General features: G+C 36.1%; 1 protein-coding gene across 3 annotated transcripts; it reads left to right on the top strand.

Moving 5' to 3' along the window:
• Positions 1-310: 310 nt before the first annotated feature.
• Positions 311-24765, top strand: Ccdc34 (coiled-coil domain containing 34). Of its 3 annotated transcripts, XM_013019521.1 has the most exons (6): positions 311-702; positions 6101-6239; positions 15269-15376; positions 21174-21332; positions 21943-22084; positions 24226-24765. In XM_013019521.1, exons 1-6 carry the CDS (start codon positions 353-355, stop codon positions 24438-24440), a joined length of 1113 nt encoding a protein of 370 aa, XP_012874975.1. In that variant the 5' UTR covers positions 311-352; the 3' UTR covers positions 24441-24765. The 3 variants fall into 3 exon arrangements, with proteins under 3 accessions (XP_012874975.1, XP_012874977.1, XP_012874976.1); XM_013019523.1 differs by lacking the exon at positions 21174-21332 and having other exon boundaries at positions 6104-6239; XM_013019522.1 differs by lacking the exon at positions 21174-21332.
• The last annotated feature ends 241 nt before the right edge of the window (positions 24766-25006 follow it).

Here is a 25006-nt window from a genome sequence, read left to right as displayed (position 1 = left end):
TTCTGCCTTGTTCACTGACAGTAACATATTTTATTTGCCAAACGGTTTATAACACCACAGCAACCAAAAGTTGCCATCAGGGAGCCAGGTCCCATGAACAGGGGAGGTGCGGAGTCTCTTAAGCACCGGGCAGCGTTCAGCCACCGAGGAAAGGTAGAGAGAGGCTCAGAACCCGCAGAGAAAGCCACGCTCTGCAAGCCCAGACAAAGCCTCGGCGTGCCCCAATCGTCGGCATGGCAACGCTCGCGTTGCAGGGGCGGAGCCTGTTCGGATTGGCTAGGCTCGGCGCGCGCTGGGCCTGCTGGGAGAACGGGGCTTGGCGGCGGCGCCGGTTTGAAGTTGGCTGGGCCCGATGTGGTCGGTGGGGCGGTGGCGGCCCCCTTCTCCACCTCCGTGCCCGGACTTCTTCACCGACTTCGGGCCCAGGTCTCGGCCCGCTTCCAGATCACTCACGGTCCTGACACCGGACTCGCTGGGGCGGGCACTGGAAGCGGTGACGACGTCTGAGCGCTCGCCGCCGCCGCTGCCTCTCAGCTGCAGCAATTCGACCTGGTCCCTGCTGTCTCCCCTCGGCCACCATAGCTTCGTGTTTGACGAGGAGGACGGCGACGGGGAGGATGAGGAGGCCGTGGATGGAGAGGCCTGTGACCCACCGGCCCAGGTGGAAAGCCTGAGAGGATTGGATTTACAGGGGTGCGCCAGGTAAACTGAGGCCCCTGGCCTACACAAGCTTCCTCGATGCCCTAGACACCCCCCACTTCCCCAAAGAAGCAAGCCAAACCACCCCAGGAGAAACCCGGGCCCCGTTCTGCACACAGACCTGGGCAGATGGTGACAAACGACCACAGGTTTCCTGTGGTTCTTATCCTTCCCTCCCCCCGCCCCCCCCCATCAAGGAAAATGCGGATAGGCCACAGACACTCAAAACTTTGTGATTACAGGAGTTTTGTAAACTCACAAGGGCTTTAGAACTTTTGCCCATAATCTCTACCACCAAGCAGGTCACTTTTAATATAAAGAACTGAATGAAGTACAGTGGCTGTCAAAGGCCACTTCAGCATACAGAGGCAGGCTGTGTCTGAAATGAGCACGAGCTTTCCATGATACCTGTAATAGAATCCTAGCTAAGGAGGCTGAGATCTGGTGGAGTGCCAGCCTTGAGTAAAGCCAAGGGAAAGATAGTACAAGGCCCTGAGTTCAAGACCCCGTACACACTCACATACTTGGGGACACACACACACAAGCACAGTTATTAATGTCCCAAAGATTGGTAGACCCAAAGGATTATTGTTTCTACGATGATTGAACAAACATTTATGTTTTCCCACATAGGCTTAGGTCCTGAGGATCCTAAATCAGATATACATGGTTTCTACTGTCATTAAAACAGATCACGCTATTCATTTTACATATAAAAGATAAGATAGAGAGCCATACTCCTAATTATTAGCAAATCTGAACCTAGTACTCCAGAATACTTGTAATGTTTTCCGTATAATATTTGTCTAAAATTGGGAGTACAGAAATAAACCCAAGGGCCTTATTCCTAAAAGGAGTATTTCTGAGACATGCATAATAATGCAAGTCCATTCTGGGATTTTATTCCTTCAGCCATATTTAGGAAGCATTTGCAAGTTTCCGATTGTCATGTGACATAATGTACAAGATGGGAAATCTAAGAAAGTCAGTCCAGAGAACCCATGCTTTTTGTGTCAGAAATAACATAGCCACCTTCAGTATTAGGTATCAATATGAGAATTAGTAAATAGAATATGGGATCATATGAAGTGATCCATGGCCACAAGACAGCCTCTTTGTAAGAATGAGAAATGAAAGTAAATACATGAGTAGAATGGTGATTAGGAGGTCAGGGAGAGTAACCAAGTAAGCCACATGTTCAGGCTGCTTGTAGCAACAAGAAACAGACCTGTTGATTAGTCTGTTAGAACTCAGTTCGTAGTGTTAAAGAGTGTCTGGAGTTCATTTTTTTGTCATTTTTTGCCTTTGGAACCTGCAGGATTCAGTGGGTCTTACATATTTTAAAAATAAATTTTAAGGCTTTGGGAAATACCTTCTGTTCATCATCAACAGGACTACATATTAGTTGGCATAACAGCAACTTGAAGAATAAATGGCCATCAAAATCTGCAGCATAGTTAGAGTTAGAGCCTTGCATTGGCCTCCAAGAGCCAAAAACACTAATCATATGGAGCCTTATGGGTTGGGATAGAGCTAGACACTCAAAGCCACATGAGCTGGTAGCACCATAAATCTGATTGCCTTCTTGACCATATTTCAGTCCTTTTGAATCAAAACATAAATGGTACATGGATCTAAAAAGAGAATGAAGATTTGTAAAAGCTTCTGTGTACTGTGTCTCAGATGCCTATTAGGTACTAATAGATACTCTAGTTACATTCAGTCATTTTAGGAAACACCGTCTACCTACTCACCTTTAATTGATTCCCTGGACACCTGAAGCGTGATAGGCTGGGGGAGCAGGCAGCTAGAGTCACAGGGCAGCCATTGTTTGGGGACATGAATGTGCTGTGTGGAGCGGAGACCAAACCACAGAGAGCTGTGGGAGATTACATACACTTTGTCCCTCACCTATCAAAGTGATCTGACAGTGATTAACTAATAAGGTAAGACTTCTTTGAGATTGACTCAGGAATTGGCTGTACAAAATGGAAGCAAACTCAGCATTATACTTTCAAGATAAATAGAAGCAGGCCTAGATGTTGCAGTGTTGAGTTTCAAGTGTATTGGCCAGGATTGATAGGCAGTTTAAAGTTGGCCTCAGACAAGATAATGAAAACTATTTTTTCTGGAGTCTTTTTCATACATTAAATGGACACTTCATCAAGCTTTTCTTAATTTTGGATACAGCTTTTGTGGGTGACCATTTTTAACACATCATTAAAAATGTTAAGAATTTTAATATTTAAGTTGCAATTTGACTGAATTACTCTTTCAACAAATATTTCAGATTCAAGGCTAGTCAAGATTTGTTTTCTTTCTTTAAGGAACTTTTGGCTCATGGCAGAGGTTACACAGACAGCCTGAAACAATCCAGATGTTTTGCAGGCAGAGTTCCATAGGCAATAAAATAATGTCAGAGTTGAATCTCAGAGCTGGGCTTGGTGGTGTGGCAGCTATAATCCTAGCATTTAGAAGCCTAAGGCAGTAGGATTTCAAGTTTCAGGCCAACTTAGGCTAATGTAGCAACTTCAAAGCCAGCTTGGGGTACATAGCAGGACCTTGTTTTAAAAAAAAAAAATCTTAGAGTAAGAGTAGGAATTAATGATAGTAGTAGTAGTAATAGTAGTAGTAATGCAGAACAAGTGCTTATTGAGTATCCAAAACTACTATGTATACTGAGTACTTAGCATACATTGATTCACACAGTACTATTGTGTGGTAACTACTACTGGCATCTCCATTTTTCAAGTAAGAAAATAGAGGCTTTAAAGAGGTTTAAAAATGTAAACACCTAGGAAAACAGGTAGTGATTCCTGTCGCGCCCCCCCCCCCAATCAAATTGCTGTTAACTGGCCACAAGTGACAGAAGAGTAAAGGAATTTGTGAGTTTTAGGACATAGTATCCTGGCATAGCCATTGAGGAAAGAATTGGCTAGAGGATAGGAAGAGGTCAGTTAATGGATTTAGACAAAGGAACTACTGAAAATTTTTGAGATGAGAGTAGAATGGTAGAAAGATGCATCTTTTGAGAGATGAATGTGGCAAAAAGGTGTTTAGAATTGTTTGAATGGAAGGGAGAAAGACCATTTCTACTCACAGACTAAGTTTGAGAAAATGTCTTGGGAAATCTTAAGTAGTGTAATTGACAGGAAGTGATTGTATGGATGATAGGGTTAAAGGATGGGGGAAGGAAAGCAGGTAGAGTTGGGTTCCTGGATAAATGGTAGTGTACCTTTCACTAAGGATTATAAGAGAAATAAACTTTTTCTTGGTAGAGGATAAATACTAGAAGATAATTTGATCAGTTTTTGAACTATTTTTGATATTGAGTAGATCTATCAAGTGGTTGGAGGTAGATTAGAATTTAAGTTGAAAGTCTGGCCTGGAATTGATATGGACATCATCAGCTTATACTGATAATTGAAGCTGTGGGAACAGATAAGGTTATTTTGTAAGAATGAAATAATATATCAACTGGATCTTTCCCAGTAAGAATACAAATTCCATAATGGCATGAATGAATGAATAACAGCAGAAAATACTTGATTTATGAGGTAGGAAAACATTGTGCAGAGCAGTTTGTAAAGCAACTTGTTTGCTAGGAGCCATGTTAAACACACAACACTGTCCCAGAGCTTTTTGTGCTAAGGTCTTCCTTGGATTCTAATTGTTAAGTCTTTACTAAGTTTTATAAGGTCTTTATGTCCAGTGTTCTTTATTTGCTCATGTAGCTTGGTGTTTTTTTTTTTCCTGCTAAAAGATAGAAGACTTATAGAAGATATGTAGATATGGAGCCTATGATAGGAAGTGGGGAAACAAAGGAGGAAGCAACAATGCTTGATAAGAAATATACTCATTACCTTGCTCATGTAATTGTAACCCCTCTGTATGGTATTTTCACAATTAAAAAAAAAATTGGCCAAAAGGAATCAACCACAATAAGGCCATAGTTGCTGGAGTGTAGTTCAGTGGCAGAGCTCCAGTTAGCAGGCTTACGGTCTAAGTTTTATTCCTAGCACCAAAAACAAAACAAACAAGAGAAGGGCTATTTTTTCTTGTGGCTTTTTATTTCAAAACAATTTCAAACTTACAGAAAAGTAAAAAGGAGAATATTAAAAACATCTGTTCATCCTTCACTCATAAGCCCTAATTGTTAACACATATACTTTATCATTCTGTATATATATGTATCATTCTGTATGTGTGTGTGTGTGTGTGTGTGTGTGTGTATTATTTTTTCCTGTACTATTTTAAGAGAAAGGGAAAAGTTTGCACCCAGGATCTGATTAGGATTATGTAATCATGTAATTAGTTGATTCACATAGTAGTTTTAGAAGTAGAGATTACCTCCTTTAGTATTAAGGCAAATAAATTGGGTTTGCTCTATTCTAATAGATTATCTTTGCTCAGAATTGAATCTAGGACCTTGCACATGCTAGGTACCCACTTTGTCCCTAAGCTCCAATGAACTCTTAACTGTGGTTTCAGAAAGTGAAGGCAAAGAGCAGGGGATTTGGCTAAAGTGACTAGAGTCTGGAGTTCAAACCCATGTATTAGAAAACTTCCTTACCATGCGCGCGCACACACACACACACACATGCGCATACATTGTGTGCATACATGTTGTTCCTGGGGATTGAACTTGAACTTGGGGTCTGCCCACTGCCCCTGAGCTTTTTGTGCTAAAGGCTAGTGCTCTACCACTTGAGTACAAAAAGATTTTCTTTTTCTTTTTCTTTTTTCATTTTGGTGTTTAATTGAAGGTAAGAGTCTTCCAGCCTTTCCTGCCTGGCTTTTGAATTCTGATTCTCAGATCTCAGCATCCTGGGTAGCTAGGATTACAAGAGCCACAAATGCCCAACCCTTTCCATGATTTTTATATGATGCTTATATATAATATGTATATATTAGTTCAGAGTCAGTATATCTGAAGTATGCAAATATTAACTGAAGTATGATATATGCAGGGAAGAAATTCAAAAAATGAAACAGCTAACTTTAAGAGTCTAACTAAAATGTTTATTGAGTAGGGTGGGTGGCAGTAGATCAGTGAGAAGAGAAGATGAATGAATAGAGGAAGAGAATTCGAATTCAATCATAATATTCAACACATATCCTATGAGAGAGAGAACAGAGAGGAAGAGAATTCGAATTCAATCATAATATTCAACACATATCCTATTAGGGGAGAACAATGAAAGGAGTGATATTGATCAAGAATTCCACTCTAAACTGACATTTTGAACAACCACTTAAAGATACTAAAATAACCATCAAAGAAACAATTATAGTATCGTAAGTACACTATTAACTTTTGCTTTCATTGTACAGGGAAGTAATTTTAACTAGTAAGAAAAGAGGTTTGTGTGTAAGTGCTATCTTATTCTATGTTTCATAGCAGTGAAGTTAAATCAGAAGATAACCGAGAAGAGCAGAAACAGGTGCACTTACCAGAAAGCAGACTGACACCATGGGAGGTTTGGTTTGTTGGCAAAGAAAAAGAAGAACGTGACCGGCTGCAGCAGAAAGCTTTAGAGGTAAAACTAGACAGTGTTCTTTTTATTTAATCCGGAGCTCTCAGAGTTAAGCTGCTGTTCTAAGTTAAAATGTTCATTGTCTCTGAAACCAATGATTGTACATTTGTGTTAGTGTACTAAATTAATTTTAATCTTAGAGAAATAAGATGTGTTCATTAGAAGAGCCCTTGGAAATAAAGCTAATGATAATTAAGAAAAAGAAAATATTTCTAATTCTCCACCTAAAGATAACCATTGTTGTTAATATTATGGCATATAGCCTTCCAGATTTTCTTTTATTTTTTAAAAAAAATCTAGTTAACCCATAAGTATCTGTAAAAGATTAGTTCCAGGACATTTGTGGATACCAAACCCTACAGATGCTTAGTCCCTTGTGTGAAATGTCATAACATTTACATATAACATAGGAACATCTTTCCACATGCTTTAAATCATCTCCAGATTGCTTATATTACCTAATACAATGTAAATACTATGTAAATGGTTGTCATGCTGTATTGTTTAGAGAACAATGCAAGGAAGAAAATGTGTTCATGTTCAGTACAGGCACAGTCTTTTTCCCCTGAATATTTTCCATTTATGCGTGTTTGAATCCACAGATGTGGAGCCCATGGATAGAGGCAGACAGTATATGCAAATGCCTCTATTCAGACCCATGCAGTGGAACTTTTTCATATGTATTTTTTGTAATGTAAATGTAACTATATACTCAGTTTGTTGAAAAAGACAAAAATTGAAATGGAGTTGAGAATATAATCCTCCATATTGCAAAGAGCGTATGCTATCATGTGTGCTGGGGTGAAATTTATGGTCTTTCCAGGTGTTTCAGTTTCTGCCTTCCCTCTGGCCACTGTCCCTGAGTTTCTTTTGCTCAAGGCTAGCGTTCTACCACTTGAGCCACAGCACCATTTCCAGCTTTTTCTGTTTATGGGGTACTGAGAAATCGAATGCACAGCTTCATGCATGTTAGGCAAGTAGCTCAACCACTAAGCCAGATCCCCACCGCTTGCCTTCCTTTTTGCCGGTGTAAGGACATTCCTATGTTGCTGTTTCTCTTTTTGGGCTTTAATTGTTCATAGTTACACAAAAATCTTTTATTTCCTCAACTGTTTCGGTTTGCCATTGAGAATCTACCAGCAACCAATTAGGTTTGTATAATTTGGAACCCCTTAAATTCATTATTCATTATGTCTTAATCATACATAAAGTAGATTGCATGGTGAAGGATACTTTTTAGGATCAAACTCTTATAACTCCTTTTTTTTCTGACTGTCACATTATTTATAACTTTCTGTATTAAAAAAAATGTTGGTGGCTTTAGGAATCAAACCATAGGTATTGAACATACTAAGCAAGTGCTCTACCACTGAGCCTACATCCTTATTAAATATTTTAACATCATTTTAAAATGGCAGTCTGATACATTAAAGTATATTCAGAATGTATTCAATGTATATTAAAATATAACTGTTTATTTGTGTTTATTCTAGCCTTAGTTACCATGTTATCATAAAAATCATAAGAACTAAAACTTTTCCCTTTATGATTTCCCTTAAAATACATTTTTCATAGCAGTTTTGAATCTGTTATTTCTGTGATAAGTTTCTAACTAGGTATGCAGTCAACATTTCCAGGAGAGTTGGAATAGCTCAACTGATTGTAGAAACTAATAAATTCTGCTCTTTCCCTACTATATGATACTTTGTGCTTCTAGAATACCATTTTCCTGGGAAAGTATATTGAGAAAGTAGCACTTATTTCCTCTTAGTAGGGCCTGTGATTAGCTGTTGGGCAGACTTAATAAAAAAGCCTAGATTTGTGCAGCCTGTTACTTGTTGGGTGATTTTAGCCAAATTATTTAAACTTTCATACTTTAATTTCTCTGTGTAAGACAGTAAAAATAATACTTAAGGATTTTTTGTGGGGATTAAAAGAAACAAAATATAGAGATGATTTTCTTTTTGTTGGTATTGTTATTTATAGCTATTCATAGTCTTAAAGTTTTTTCATTTATTTTCAGAATTAATACATATTTTTGTGGCTCTTAGCTAACACTTTTAACATTACTAATTTCATTGTTTAATTTGATAGCAGCTTTATTTCTTTATATTTTTTCCCAAAACAGCAAATTTTAGAATAAAAATCTAAGGCCCTCTGCAAAGCTTCACCATGGAGCTATATACCTAGCTCTAGTATTAGGTGCTCACAGTGAGAAATTTATTTTTTTAATATTACATATACAATGAGTAAATGTTTCTAGATTGTAGAGGCAAAATTGCTACATTGCTGAGAAAATTTTTTGGTTAAGATTGGTCTTGGAGCTAAAGCAACCAGGAATTGGGCAAATGTAGCAGGAATAACATATATAGCCCATATATATATGTGTGTGTGTGTGTGTGTGTGTGTGTGTGTGTATATATACACACACACACACACACACACACACACATACATATTTGATACCTTAATATCATATGTGCATTTCATATATATTTATATATCATACATATATGATAATTCTGTACAAAACCTGGTATTCTACTTTTAGTTGAGGACTAGTTACAACCCCTTATTTTATTTTTTAATTTTTTATTGTGAAAATACCATACAGAGGGGTTACAATTACATGAGCAAGGTAATGAGTATATTTCTTATCAAGCATTGTTGCCTCTTCCTTTGTTTCCCCTTACCATTCCTTCCCATCCCCCCCACTCCCGCGCCAAATTTGTAAAGTTCATTTTTCGACATAACATCTTGTACATCTCATTGTTGCAATGGGTCCACCTGTTTCCCTATTTAAACGATTTGTTTTTTTCCCTTCCCCTCCCCAAATTATACCAACATCAAATACAGTGAAAACAGGGGTTATACCGTGGGGGAGGGACATACAAAGCAACAAAGAAATCATCTTATAAATACGCTAGAAACAATAGCAAGAAAGAAAAACCATCTGAGTCCTGATCTTGGGGTTCATTTTGCCTAACATCAACTTATCTGACCTTTTCTGCTTGTCTCAGACATATACTAGTAATTGCAAATTAGGAAAACTATGGGACCTATGTTTCTTTGGGCCTGGCTTACTTCATTTAATATAATTTTTTCTAAGTCTTTCCATTTCCTAACAAATGGGGCAATGTCATTCTTTCTGATGGAGGCATAGAATTCCATTGTGTATGTATACCACATTTTCTTGATCCATTCATCTACTGAGGGACATCTGGGTTGGTTCCATATCTTAGCTATGGTAAATAATGCTGCAATAAACATAGTTGTGCTGGTAGCTTTAGTATGGTCTTGTTTGTGATCATTTGGGTAAATGCCCCAAAGTGGGATTGCTGGGTCACAGTGGAGCCCTATGTGGAGTCTTTTGAGGAACCTCCCTACTACTATCCAAAGTCGTTAAACAAGTTTACACTCCCACCAACAATGCAGTAAGGTTCCCTTCTGTCCACATCCCCTCCAGCATCTGTTGTTATTAGAGTTCTTGATTTTAGCCATTCTAACTGAGATGAGGTGGTATCTCAATGTTCTTTTATGGCTAGGGATGTTGAGCATTTCTTCATGTGTCTGTTGGCCATCCTTCTTTCCTCTTCAGGGAAGTTTCTCTGTAAGTCTTTAGCCCACTTATTTATTGGGCAGTTGTTTGAAAATGCAGAGCTTCTGCATGGCAAAGCAAGCAAGATCATAGCTAGCAAGATCAATGGAAAGCCCACAGATTGGTAGAAGATCTGCAGTAGCCACATAACAGACAAGGGTCTCATATCTAAAATATACGTGGAACTCAAAAAAATTAAATCCCCCAATAACAAATCCTCAAAGATACAACCTCTTTTTTATTTCAGAAAAGGAAAACCTTTTCCAAGTCTTTCCATTTAAATTATATGAAGTGAAGTAAGCCAGGCCCAAAGAAACATAGGTCCCATGATTTCCCTTATTTGCAATAACTAGTATATGTCTGGGACAAGCAGAAAAGGTCAAAAGCTATGTACATATGACCAGATAAGATGATGTTAAGCGAAATGAACCCCAAGATAGGGACACAAGTGATTTTTTTCTTTCTAACATATTATAATGTACCATGTGATTTTTGGTTTCTTTGTATGTTCCTCCCCCATGGTATATTGCCTGTTTTCACTGTATTTGATGTCGGTGCCCTGCATCTTGTATATATATTTTTCTAATTTGGGGAGGGGAAGGGAAAAAACAAAATGCTTAAAAAGGGATACAGGTTAACCCATTGTAACAATGAGATGCACAAGACACTATGTTGAAAAACGAATTTTACAATTTGTGGGGGGGTGTAGTTGTGGAGGTGGGAGGGAAGGGATGGTAAGAGAAAAACAAAGGAGGAGGTAACAGTGCTTGATAGGAAATGTACTCATTACCTTGCTCATGTAACTGTAACCCCTCTGTACAGTATTTTTATAATAAAAAAGTATATAAAAAAAGGAAAACCTAGACCTAGCAAAGTAGTGGTAAACAGATTACTTTCTCCCTGAAAGTCCCTTGTTAACATTAAGGAAAAGAGAGTCACTTCAAGTCTACATTAAACTGTAGAAAAATGAGAAAGCTTGGGCTGTGTAGTCACCCAGAAAAAGGCTGAATTTTATTTTATTTATTTTTATTTTTATTTCTTTATTTTTTTGTGTGTATGTGCTGATACTGGGGCTTGAACTGATGCTCTGTCTCTTAGCTTTTTTGCTGAAGACTGGCACTTTACCACTTGAGCCACATCCCTACTTCTGGCTTTTTGATGGCAAATTGAGATAAAAGTCTCAGATTTTTCTGCCCAGACTGTGCCTTCAAACTGTGATCCTTAGATCTTAGCTTCCTCAGTAGCTAGGATTACAGACATGAGCCACTGGCGACCAGCCCAGGCTGAAATTTTAACTCTGTGATCTTGGCCCTCTTTAGTTCTTTATAAGTCAACTCTTAAGAGGAGGAATACTAGAGGGGTTCAAAGTGTAAATTCTTCAGCTGCACTTCTGCATTCAAAACAGGCTTTGGGCAAATCCTTAACTTCTGTGCCTCAGTATCTTTATCAGTAAAAGGTAAAAAAATGATATTTACTTCTTAGTGTTAGTATAAGGATTAAATGCAGATCAGGATTTGGCCTCCTATGTAGAAAGCATTCAATGCATATTATTTTGTATGAGAGGAGATAACTAATATGATTTGTTTGGAGGACAGGCTAAAATAATGAATATAAAGTCCCATTCCACAGTGATTAAGCATAGAACAGGGTATAATTATTTGTTTTGGTTACCTTGTTATATAACCCTGAAGAAAGTAAGATATTTTCATGTGAATTTTACATATTATGCCAAAATGTTGTAAGATAAATTTATGTCAGCTTATTTTGTATTACTATAGTCTTTACTTTCTTCTTATGCCTTTCTCATTATTTCCTGTCATGCTTGCTTTATTTTTGTTCTTATTGACTATGTTTTACTGTATTTACAAATAACAGAGGTACTAACATTAGAGGTACAAAATCTTACCCATAAGAAACAGATACCTGCTAAAGTGAAGGACAGACAAGTATCTGCCAAGGTTTCAGTTAGTTCTAGTAGAGCTGGATTCTAGTACTTTTGATCTGCAACCCAAGTGCTTTTCCCACTATATCAAGATGTATTTTACATAGGAGTAAAACAAAGGAGCATGTAACAATGCCTCATAGGAAATGTACTCATTACCTTACTCATGTAACTGTAACCCCTCTGTACAGTATCTTTACAATAAATATATCTATATTTTTTTTTAAAAAAGAGATAAACATCTCTGACTTGGTATTTATTTGTTTGTGCTGCCTGGAACTTGATAGCCCAGGATGGCCTCCAACTTGAGGTTTTCCTGCCTCAGTCTCCCTCCCAAGAGCTGGGATTTTAGGTATACACCACCACACCTAAACTTACACTGATATCCATATTTTCTTCCTTTAAAATTTAAAGGAAAGTCTAGATTAGGTCGGTCATTAAAAAGATCATCCCAACTCAGCAACTTGGTTTCAGTAATATGTAGATTTGTTGCAAACATATTTGTGAGATTGAATTTGAAAATTATTTTAACTTATTAAAATTACCCACTTGTAAAAGCTCATATATTTGTAAGGTTTTTTGAGATAATAAATATGGTAAACATGAACATTATCTGAAATATATTGATTTTGTAGGTTATACAAATTTTATTTTCATTTACAAATAATTCTTTAGCTAGCTGACCTGAATTCTCTCATCTTTGACTTGTTCTAATTTTTTAACATTTTGATATTATTTCCTCAAAGTTAGAAAAATTACCTGTTTCTTTTCTTCCTTGCCTCCTTAACTCATCAGTCCTTAATGAAGGAATATAGGCTATATAGAGTTGGCAAAACTTAAAACGATTTTATTATTTATTTGTCATTTGTGGGGCTTGAACTCTAGGCCTGGGCACTGACCCTGAGCTCTTCAGCTCAAGGCTAATTCTCTACCACTTGAGCCATAGTGCCACTTCCAGCCTTTTCTGTTATATGGTGCTGAGGAATCAAACCCAGGGCCTCATGCAGGCGAGGTAAGCACTCTACCACTGAGCCACCTTCCCAGCCCCCTAATTTTTTTTATTATTACCTTGCATAGTAAAAAAGTCATGATATATTGAAATCTTAAATGCATGTTAGATTTTAATTTTTTTTAACCGTTGTTTACTCTATGGGGAAACAGCTATAATACTGTTAAAATTCAGTAGTATAGCAGAAGATTGAGTAAGTGTCTTTTTTGAGAGAGCATTTCTGCTGGAGTGTCCTGAAAGAAACCTGTGTTTGTGGTGAACAGATGGAGTTATTAAAGATAAAAAAATTTTAAGAAAGATAATATGAGTTATATTCTGAGTGGGTAAATTGCTTGAATAGACATCCTGCTATTAGAGCGTTATTTAGGTTAATGGTAGCATTTTCTAGATGCTTGTAGACTTTACCAAAAAAATTGTATATTAACATTAACAAAATTTGGAAACCATAAAATAGGAATTAAAGATCAGATTTTACCTCCTGGTTCTTGAGTTGCATGGACTTTTCAATGGTACATAAATAAAATTAGTGATGTCCAATTGTTCATTTAAGCTTTTCATAATATTTAGGACTGGGGAATATTTTGAACTATATATCTATAAATATGTATATATTTTATGCTTTTAACTATACATGCATATATACACATCCATATACTTATGTAACACACACATGTGCATATTTTTTCTTATTTTCTGACACAACTGAGACACTTCTCTATAACATGTACTTTGGTGACTTCCTAATTACTCTCAGAGTAGTTTTCATCCCTTCCAACACAATCTTTAACCTTTGTCATCAGGAGCTCTGTATCAGCCCTTTTGCATATAGTTTTGCTTCATAGTGTTTAATTTGTTCAGTCTGTCTCAAAACACTTTTATCAAAAGAGAAAATTAACACCACACTTTAGGTTTCTAACTCCCTCCCCTGTAATCTCTCCCTTCTTGGAATGCCATTTCTTCAATATTTTAAGAAAGAGGACTGTTACTGCCTACCTTAGTCCATTCTGTTTCTCCGTATCTTTGCCTTCCCTTCATTTCACTGATCTCCTGTTTGTATACACAACTCACAATCTAGCATTTTGCTGTATAGAGGATGAGATAAAATTGGAGACTTCTAGGACTTCTTATATCTGTCATCTATCTATCTAATTAATAGGAATTATAGTAGATATTCTATAATTTTGAGCAAGTAATCAAGGAGTACCCCATAGATTAATGAAGAATTTTAAATCATATAGTGTTGAAAGTTGGAAAGCTTTCTGAGTGAGTGAAGTTATTTTTTATGCACTGAAATTTTAGGATGAGAAGTCATGGAAAACAGACAAGTATCCTGGGAGCAGTCATTCTAACATGCAAAAAGTATGCTTTTGGGGCTGGGAAGGTGGCTCAGTGGCAGAGTGCTTGCCTTGCATGCATGAGGCCCTGGGTTCAGTTCCTCAGCACCACATAAGCAGAAAAAGCCAGAAGTGGCGCTGTGGCTCAGGTGGTGGAGAGCTAGCCTTGAGCTGAAGAGCTGAGGGACAGCACCCAGGCCCAGAGTTCAGGCCCCCACAAAGAAGTATGCTCTTAGCATTTTATCTTCATTTAAGTCACTGCAATTGGTCTGCAACTTGGAAAGTTGTCCTTACTACCACTAATGTGCAGATAGATAGGTCTTTTGGAAAGGGAAGAATGAGGAAGAGAAGAGACCAATGGAAGATATGTAAAAAAGTATCTGATTACTAGTATCTAAGGAGAGAAAAGAAAAAGAATCAGTAATTACAGTTGCAGTATCCTAAAGAAGTCTAGTTTGAACAGCTTTCTCAATGTGGTAATTTAGCTGATGAGTGACAGAGTGGTGGCATTGAGCTTGTAGTTTTATTTGGCTATACCTTCCACATTCCTTCTCTTGAAGAAATGCCCAGACGTGTAGATTCCAGTGACAGCAAGGCAGTTAAATAATCTAGGATATGAATGTGGTTTTGTTTTACACCCCAGCAGCTATGAAATTAGTGAAGAAAATTCCAGATTCCTTTTTTTCTCTAAAGTAGAATAGTTTCTTGCATTACTTCTTTGGTGTAACTCTGAATTAAAAATTTAAGTTAGGAATTTTTAAGTCCTACTCTTTCCTTCATCTTCATTAAAAATCTAAAATTTTTTCTAACTGTAAAAAAAAATGCAGTTGTCTTGAGTTACTGCCAGTAGCTTATAGGGATGCCAAAATTTATGTGTGGGAAAGTTGATTTCAATGAGGGCAATTTAGCTGAAGTTTAGTCTAAGAAACTAGTGTTTTGCTGCCAAGCAATTATTTGCATTTCTAAAAAATGACTTATGCTTTTTAACCAATGCTTTCTTTCATCATGGGCTAGTTTTAAATAAGTAATTGTCACAAATACTATGTATTCTAGGAAGAAAACTACATTCTCCTTTAATCTCAGCCTTTTTAAAAATGTGATTTGCATATTTCTACTAAAGGTTACCTTTTGTTTCAATAAAATCCACAGGAATTGAATGAAAAACTAGCAAAAAGAAAAGAAATGGAAGAACGTGAAAAAAGAAAGATAATTGCTGAAGAAAAGCACAAGGAATGGGTTCAGAAAAAGAATAAACAGGTAAAGATAAAAAATGTACAAGCACATGTTAATATTGTCTTCTCATCTTTTCATTACCTAGGTTTTTTGCTCTTTTTGGTTCTCTTAAATTCTGTCTTCCTTGCTCTTTTTATTATTTCCTTACCCTCACGGACTTTTACCGAGTTTTTATCTTCTGACTTCTACCCTCTGTTTTTATTCATTTTTTTTCTTCCTGTGCCTTCCACTAGTCATGGGCCTCTATAGACACTAACTTTAATATCACTTAAACCTCAACTTTTATCCATAACTGGCAGGTACCTCTAAACTTGTATATCTAAAACAACCTATTTTTTTCCATTTTTATCCTTCATTTTATTCTTTAGAAGCTAGAAACTTCTTTCTAAGGTCTGTTGCTTTCATTAGTTCTGTCTCCTTAGTCACCTAGGCATAAGAATCCTTTCATGATTCCTAAATATTTCCTTTTCCAAAAAACCAACCTTCTCATTGCTCCTAAAAAAAAAAAATTCCTAGAAATCTTAAGCTTTGAAATATACTTTAAAGTCTGCAGGAATATGTATTCTTTTTTTTTTTTTTGGTTCTGGTCGTGGGGCCTGAACTCTGGGCCTGGGCGCAGTCCCTTAGCTCTTCAGCTCAAGGCTAGCACCCTACCACTTGAGCCACAGTGCCACTTACGGCTTTTTTCTTTTTGCTTATGTGGTGTTGAGGAATTGAACCCAAAGCCTCAGGCATGCAAGGCAAGCGCTCTACCACTGAGCCACCTTCCCAGCCCAGGAATATGTATTCTTAAGGGATTTTTGAGACCTTGTCCCTTCAGTCCTTTCACACTCTTTCTTGTTCTCCCACCTCTTTTTTTGTTGTTGTTGTTGGTTGTGGGGCTTGAACTCTGGGCCTGGGTACTGTCCCTCAGCTCTTCAGCTCAAGGCAAGCATTCTGCTGCTTGAGCCACAGCACCACTACCAGTTTTCTACTGGTTTATTGGAGGTAAGAGTCTCACGGACTTTTCCTGCCCAGGCTGTCTTTGAACTACATTCCTCAGATCTCAGCCTCCTGAATAGCCAGGATGACAGGCGTGAGCCATTGGTGCTCAGTGACACCACTTCTTTTTTTATACAGTGTTTCTCAGCCTTTTCATTTATAGCTAGTCCTCTGCTAGTCCCTGTTTTTTTTTTTTTTTTTCTGGTAAGTAGGTCTTTTCAATTTGTCTTCCTGAGCTGATTTCAAACCAACATTCTCAGATCTCAGCCTCCTGAGTAGGTAGGATTATAAGGTGATCCACTAGTGCCCTACTCATCTGTTTACATTTATATATATGACATTTCTTGTTTTTATTGTCAAGGTGATGTACAGAGGGGTTACAGTTACATAAGTAAAATAATAAGTACATAACTTGTCAAACTTGTTACCCCTTCCCTCAATTTTTCCCTACTTTCCTTCCCCTAACCCCCCTAAGTTGTACAGGTCATTTCCAACATATTGTTCTGTGCATATCGCTGTTACATTGGTTCCCTCCTTGTCTTTTGTCTCAATATTCTGTTGTTCCCCTTCCCTTCCCTAATTCAAATAAACATATATACAATGCCAGTATACCGAAATCAAATACAGTGACAACAGGGGATATACCATAGGGGGAAGAACATACAAAAGAAACAAAAAAAATCACATAGTATATATATGACATTTCTTCAGGATAGTATTTCATGTCCTTTACTATGCTTTTCCCTTTTTCATCCAACTCTAATCATTTCCTACGTGAAGTAGTCATATGTTAAAGAGTCTTTGAATATTTAGATTATATCATTTTGATGGCACTTTATTTTGCACTGCCCTGTAGAGTGTAAGTTTTTCTGTTTTTTATTGTGTATATGCCTTTACTTCCTTGTGACTTTAAAATCCTTGAGAACAGAAATTATTTTCATCTGTGATATTTTTATCTATTAAAAGATTTAACATAATACTTTGTATATAGTAAAATTTATTAATTGAATAAATGAATTCATTTCCTTTTATTTCTTTTTCTTTGGAATTGAGGAAAAAATTCAGAACCTTATGCATACATGCTAGCCAAGTGCTCTACCACTGAACTATACACTAAGCTCTTACTTTAAATTTTAATATGCTGTTGTGTTGGCTTAGGGATTAGAAATTTTTCTTTAATGCTAGGACTAGGGATGTAGCTCAGGGGTGGAGTACTTACCTGCGTGTGTGGGAGGTCTTCACTTGGATATCCACACAAAAAACAGATGGATTTTTAAAATGCTTGATCTGTTGTTAGTTTTCTATCATGGTTATGTATGCTTAGAATGATATTGCTTTAATTGAAGTATTTCTTCCTTACTTTAGAAGTCAATTGTGGTTTTGTTCCTTTGCTTTATCTTACATAACAAGAAAGATTTTACTGTGAATAAATGTGAAAATCAAAATTATTCTGTTGGGAATATTTCAAAATTGGGCGATATTTTTTGAAGTTTATAACTAAATCAAAATAGTTTTATATGTGAGGAATACTGTGCTCTCTCTTCTAAAAGTCTCTCTTATCTTCTAACTCCATTAAGCTAATTTTGACATGCCAATCTCACACAGTTGTTAAGTACATAAGATACTGCTGAACAATCCATGACATATTTGTTACTTTAATTAGTGTCAGTACATCTAACCCAATTGAAAGGGGAAAATCTTTTTTTTGGGGGGGGGCAAAGTGGTTTGTCCTGACATAAATCACTAATTATTGAAGAGAGTATTTCAGAAAGTTGGAAATGGTTCAATAATGAACCCTGAAAAATTAAACTTGGAAAACATTCTTGCCTGTTAATGAATAATTGATTACTTTGTGTTTTGTGTGTGTGTGTGTGTGTGTGTGTGTGTGTTTTCTTTAAAGCTATCAGATTTCTTACAACCTTGACTACATTAACCTCCATTTGGAAAGACTACTCTCCTGGTTCTTCTCTTCCTGTCTGGCATCTCATTTTTTTTTCTTTTTTTTTTCTCCTCTGTTTACATTTCATGGTGTGTGGTCCTCTGCTGCCTCCAGCCTCATTCACAGTTCAACTATATCTGAGGCTGTTATTTTCTCTGTCATTTTCACTGTGTTCTATCAAAAAAAAAATCACCCAAAAGAATTTGTGTAGCCATTAGCAAAGCTAGCTTCTAATGACTGTAAATTGTTAAATCCTTTTAAAGTAAAATGACTAATCTCTCCTGGTACTTTTACATTTGTGTTGCTATTCTAATTTATTTTCTACATTAGTTTTCATGATGTTGATATATATATATATAAATATATATTTATATATATATGTTGAGATATATATATATATATATATGCTGCAAGAAGGCTTTTTATTTTCAGTGGTTTAAAGTTACCTAAACTTGGTTTTGAATCTCAAAACATAACATTTTTATGTAAAATGCTAATGCAGACCAACATAGTGTCTGATTGATGCCACGATTATCAGTGTATCACTTAAGCTATCAACAAATGTTTACTCAGCTTTTTCTGTGTGCCAAGCAAGTACTATTAGGGAAGCCAAAATAGAAACTTAAGCACCTAGTTGTTCATTTCCTTTAGTGCGAGAAACAAAGGTTCTCTCAGGGCACCATCTTAAAAATAGGAAGATTTATGGTGCTGTGTGTAGTGTAGAACCAGTGTGCTGGAAAATCTGAAGGCACTTAATGGCCAGCTACTCTCTCTCTCCTGGTAGCAATGTCTCTTGAATATCCTGCTCTCCTTTAGCTGAGGTAGGCATTTGATTCTCCCTTCTTTAATTTTAATCCTACAAAAAGACTGATTTTTAAAAAAGTAGCTCTATACTCACTTTTATTAGCACATATTTTATGAAGTCCTGGATTTCTTGTGATATTCGAAAATGTATTTGGTCAGATTCCCCCCCTCCCTTCCCTTGTCCTGCTTCCTGATATTTTAGTTTTTCTTTTTTTCAGTTGAGTTAAAATTTGAATACCACAGAATACACTTATTTGAAATAAATAAGTTCATCATCCCAAAACTGTCCCCTGGGTCCTTCTAGCTAGCCCCAGCTCCAAGGTAGCCAGTAGCCTTTTTAGTTTGTAGATTAGATTTGCCTCTTTTAGAATTTCATACACATGAAATGATGAGTATATACTATTGATCTTCTTTTGTTTTTAAATTTATTTCATATGTCATTGATTTACTTTTTATTGTTGAGTAGGATTGTGCAGTCCATTTACTAGCTGGTAGACATTTGAGTTGTTTTCAGTTTGGGGACATTATGAATAAAATTCTAGGACCACTTACATATAAGTAAACAGTTGTTTTCATTTGCCCTGGCAAATACCTAGAAATAAATTGCTAACTATATGATAAGTATATGTTTATCTTGATGAAAAGTTTTCAAACTGCTAAATGTTCATACCATTTTACATTCCATTACTATTATATGAAAGTTGTAATCTGCATTTTTTTTTTTGCCATCTACTTCATAGGCTCTTTGCTTCTAAGTCCTACAGAGATTGTAGCTGAGTGTCGGTGTTCTTGTTTCCAAGTTCTCTGATATCTGATGGTGTTTAGCATTTCAGTTAATTTTGTTAGTCCTTCAGTGCTGACATAACAAAATAGCATAGCCTGGGTGATTTAAACTAGAGAAATTTATTTTCTCACAGATCTGCAGACTGGAGATCCAGATGAAGGTGTGTGCAGTTTGATTGCCCTTTGGCCTCTTCTTCTCTTGCAAATGGCTGTCATTCTGTCTCCTCGTATGTTTTTTTTTCTCTGTACACACACACACACACACACACACACACACACACACTCATATCCCTGATGTTTTTTACTCGTAAGGATGCCAGGACTGTTAGATTTAGGTTCCACCCTAGTGACTTCATTGAAACTTAATTACCTCTTGCAGGGTCTGTCTCCAAATATAGTCACACTGGGAGTTGTGACTTCAACATGGGAAAGGGGAAGGGGACAACACATTTAAGTCCATAATATTTGGGACTATTTCTATATCTCTTTTTCTTATTCTTGCTGGAGCTTGAACTCCAATAGCAATTCAAGACCAGCTTGGGCTACATAGCAAGATCCTGTCTCCAGAGGAGTGTAGAAAAGAAATTTAACTCCAAATAGGAAATATTTTAGGCTTTTCTAGCCATACAAGGGAAATCTTCAACTTTGCTCTTAGGATGCAAAAACGGCCATTAACAATAAATGTGTAAATAAATGGATGTGTCTATATTTCTGTAAAATGTTACTTATAAATATACATAGTTGGCAGACAAGATTTGACTTCTGGGTCTTCATTTGTGAATGCCTGATCTTTCTGTGTAGCCAAAGATTTGCCTGTTTTTGCCCTTACAGTATTAAATAGGTGTCATTCATTTCACCAAGGGTAAATACAAATTTTTTTTTTTTTTTTTCCCCAGGGTTAATTCCAATTTTTTTTTTATCTATTTCTAAGTGTTTAGGTTGGCAGTTTGTCCAGGAAATTTATAGAGAGATGACTCATATTTAGAGTAAGGGTTATCATTCATTATAAAATGTTAAGATTAAGGACAGTCAAATAGGTTGGAATTTGTATCCATTAATTTATTCAACAAATCTTTATTGAGCACCTGCGGTTTGCTCAGCACTGTCCCAGAGTTTGAGTAAGCTTTGCTGAGCAGGATCAGCAGAGATGGAAATTAAATATGTGATTGCACATATGTTGTATGTTTCATAAAGTATATTGTACCAAGCACATGGTATCACCTATTTTAAGAAATAATTAAGTTACTATATAACAGTTCTTCTTTCTGGGAGGATCATGAAAAGTGTTTTAAGGACAATTTATTTTTATTTAAGAAAAGGAAAGAAAAGGAACAAAAACTCAATAAAGAAATGGAAGAAAAAGCAGCAAAGAAACTGGAGAAAGAATATTTGCAAGAAAAAGCAAAAGAGAAATATCAAGAATGGTTAAAGAAAAAAAACGCTGAAGAATGTGAGAAGAAGAAGAAAGAGAAGGTATTTACATTGAAGTGACTAATGAGAATATATGGCTTTGGTGTTTACGAATGACGACTGTATTGTAGAAAAAAAAGTATAATTAGAAAATTGGTATTCTCAGCACAAAATAGAGGGAGCTGTCTTTATGTCCATGATCTTGTGTTCAACATGCATTTATCCTGACTTCTATCATGCTGTGTTTAAGTTCCATGGGAATTTGTGGTTTTCTTTCATTGAATAATACTGACAAGCCTGTTTATATGTTTTATTCAGGCTTAAACCATTTGGGGTATACATTTTTGGTGCATTTTAGTCATATTACTATATATAAATTATAGTTCTTTTTAAATAACAAATTGCTTTCTTCTTGAGTTGGACATGTTACTGTTGTTCAGCCGTAGATACCTTAATTTCACATCCCTGGTTATGTATGCTTCACGGTTTAATTATAGAAACATAATTCAATTAAAATAAAAAATATAAAAATTATAAAAAAGTAATTTAATTTTAGAACTCTAATTCTGTGACCAAAAGGTCATTAGAGTGGGAAGCATCTGGATAGGGGTCAGTGAAATTTGAATGAAATGTTACAGAAACCCTTAAATTTTTCTGATGTTGTCACTTTAAGGAAAAAGAAAAACAACGGCAAGCTGAATTACAGGAGAAAAAGGAAATTGCAGAAAAAAAATTTAAGGAATGGTTGGAAAATGCAAAAAATAAACCTCGTCCAGCTGCAAAGAGCTATGGTTATTCCAGTGGGAAACTTACAGGTTGGTTTTTATGTTATGTGGCTTTGTAAGTATGGTTTGCAGAGGCATAATGTTATGCATTTTGTTTCTTTTTGACAGGAATAGAAGTGTATAAAAATTAGTTTTTCACTTAAACTACTATTTTCCAGAAGATTATATAACAACATACCATGTTGCTAAGGAGATACAACAAATTTATTGTCATTCTCCATAAATTATGTATTTCCTACAGGCAGAAGTTGAAAACTGCAAATTTATATTATCAAGCTATGGCTTGTAGGACTGTTGATATAGCTCAGTGGTAGAATGCTTGCCAAGCATATGTATAGCCAAAGATTTGCCTGTTTTTGCCCTTGGCTGGGTTTGATTCCCAGCACCACTGAAAACAAAAACAAAACAAATAAAAAGATGATCCCTAACATTAGGGAACCAAATAAAATTCTTGAGATTGAAGGTGTAGCTCAGTGGTAGAGCATAGGTTTAAGCATGTGTAAACCCCTAGGTTCAATTCCCATCATCCCCTGAAAATAACCTCTTACTTTTCTTGGATGATAAAACCTTAATAAGGATATATTTAAGGAGTCATTTAGCCTTTCATCCTTTTAACCTTCTCTAAAGACAGCTTCCAATGCCTTTGACACATTCTTTTTGCAGGGTGGAATACTAGACAGCACATGACCAAACACAAAACCAGTTGGACTGTAAACTTGGTCTGATTATAAATGGCAATGCATGTGTTTCTTTGTGCTTCATGTTGGAAGCTCATACCTTGCTGACAGCTGCCGTCACTTGTTTAAGTGATTTATTATTAAAAATACTCCCATTCTGTTGTGTTCACACACTGGAACATATTCCAGACTTTGTTTTGACCATCTTGGTGAAGTGTGTGTTGACATATCTATGCAGTCAACGTGGACTGCCAGTGTCTGAAAGACACATTCCTGCTGTCAGGGGTAGGCCCCTCTCACAGGTCACAGAGGTCATCCATTTTAGCTACCGAGCTTGGCCTGCTCCTTTTGTTTTAAGTGTCTTGTTTAGAAAAAGAGTAAAAGGGTAATAAGCAGTGATTTTGACCTGATGATTAAGTAGCAAAGCTTTAACTTTTGCATGGCATTTATCTATTTACTAGAAGTTGTTAAACTAATGAATTGTGATATTAAAAATTTTTTGCATTTTTAAGAAGTTTAATTTTAACAGGCATATTTTTGTTACAGATGCCATATTTCCCATCCTTATTTTCATATCAGTTTTACAAATTCTTGTCACTTATACAAATTATAAATGAAAGGAATTTCTGTATCTGTATGATCACGGTGTTTTTCTTTCATGCTGTTAAGTGTCAAGTATTAACTATTTTTAAAGACTTTATATACATCAGTAGGAGAATGTTTTGTAATAGTAACCAAAATTACAGTAATATTGTAAAATCTTAATTTGTATGACCGTAATTCACAATTTCAGTGCTTCAACAAGACCTTTGATTCATTTTAACTCCATATGAAAAATATATATTTTTCTGTAAACTTCAGTATCTAAGAAAAGGAAACTAGTGGCCCGTAACTTCCCACTAAATTGAAAAAATGAAAGTATTTTAATTCAATGGTTCTAAAATGAGCTGTGTGCCAGATGCTTATGCCTATAATCCCAGCTGCTCAGGAAGACAAGATCTGAGGATCGTGGTTCAAAGCCAGCCTGGGCAGAAAAGTCTGTGAAACTCTTATCTCCAATTAACTACCAAAAAAGTTGGAAGTAGAGCTGTGGTTCAGAGAGCACCAACCTTGAAAGAAAGAGCTAAGGGACAATGTCCAAGCCCTGAGTTCAAGCCCCAGGATTGCTGCCTCTCCCCGCCCACTCCCCCCCCCAAAAAAAGGAGGCTCTAAACTTACAAACTACTTAGTAAAAACTTGTGTAAGCATTTTTCTTTATATAGAGTTTGGCATATTTGGTTTCTTAGAATGACCATTTATTGTTTAATATTTGTTACAGTATTTACTGTACTTGAAAAGCTATCATGGCCTTGAAAAAAGTTTTCTAGTTTTAAATCAGTAGTTTGGTTTTGCAGTGATAGACATTTTAACATTTTTTAAGGAATTTCAAAATAGGAATGTTTTTCAATCTTGAGATTTTATTTGATTATTTTCTGATTCATTTAATGACTTTAGGTTTTTACAGTGGAAATTCCTACCCAGAGCCAGCCTTCTGTAATCCAATACCATGGAAACCTATTCCTATGCCTCCTTCCAAAGAAGCTAAGGAGCTATCAGGAAAGAAGAATAAACGACCTGTAACAAGTCAGCCACCCAGGTCACCGGCTCTGGTAATTCACAAAGCCAGAAACAACCTTTGTCTTGGAACTCTGTGCAAAATACAAAGATAGTATATGTCGAAAATAGCATTTTTTGTTGTTTTTGTTGGAGCTACTTAATTTTTAAAATCAGAAATTGTTTGTTTTTATATGGCTCAATCAGTAAGTCAGCATTTGATGTTATCATTAAATACCATTTTTTAAAATTTGTATGTGAAGTCCTTAGAGCTAATGAGGAAGATGTTTTCTACCTTTTGATTTTGATAAAGCTTTTAAAGTTGATCTTGGCATGTTGTTTTACAGGATAGATGACTGAGTAACAATTGTGTTTATGTTTAATTTTTATTAAAATTATACTATAATGCCAATAAACAAACAGTTTTTTGTTTGTTCTCTATTATTTGCCTATATTTTTGCTTAGAACATAGTAGTATTGAATAATTTATTCCAACAGGCATTTTTAAATTGCATAGTTATTTAAATGAGTTAGGAACCTAAGTATTCTGAAAACAGTCTTCGTTGATGGCTTTTGGTGTATTTTTCTAAGTAGTGCTGTTGTTGTTGTTGCTGTTTTTGTCTTGTTTTGTTTTCCAGAACTGTGGCCTTACACTCTTGCTTGGCTTGTTTGATTACCCATT

Source organism: Dipodomys ordii, unplaced genomic scaffold (assembly GCF_000151885.1).
Source record: "Dipodomys ordii isolate 6190 unplaced genomic scaffold, Dord_2.0 Scaffold46, whole genome shotgun sequence".
Lineage (NCBI taxonomy): Eukaryota > Metazoa > Chordata > Mammalia > Rodentia > Heteromyidae > Dipodomys > Dipodomys ordii.
This window is presented reverse-complemented; position numbering and strand designations above follow the sequence as displayed.

What these genes read in the sequence shown, in the direction of transcription:
- Ccdc34 (XM_013019521.1), top strand. Translation starts at nt 353, where the DNA reads ATGTGGTCGGTGGGGCGGTGGCGGCCCCCTTCTCCACCTCCGTGCCCG. An exon ending in TGCAGCAGAAAGCTTTAGAG is followed by an intron (nt 6,240 to 15,268) that starts GTAAAACTAGAC and finishes TAAAATCCACAG; the next exon opens with GAATTGAATGAAAAACTAGC. An exon ending in AGAAGAAGAAGAAAGAGAAG is followed by an intron (nt 21,333 to 21,942) that starts GTATTTACATTG and finishes TGTCACTTTAAG; the next exon opens with GAAAAAGAAAAACAACGGCA.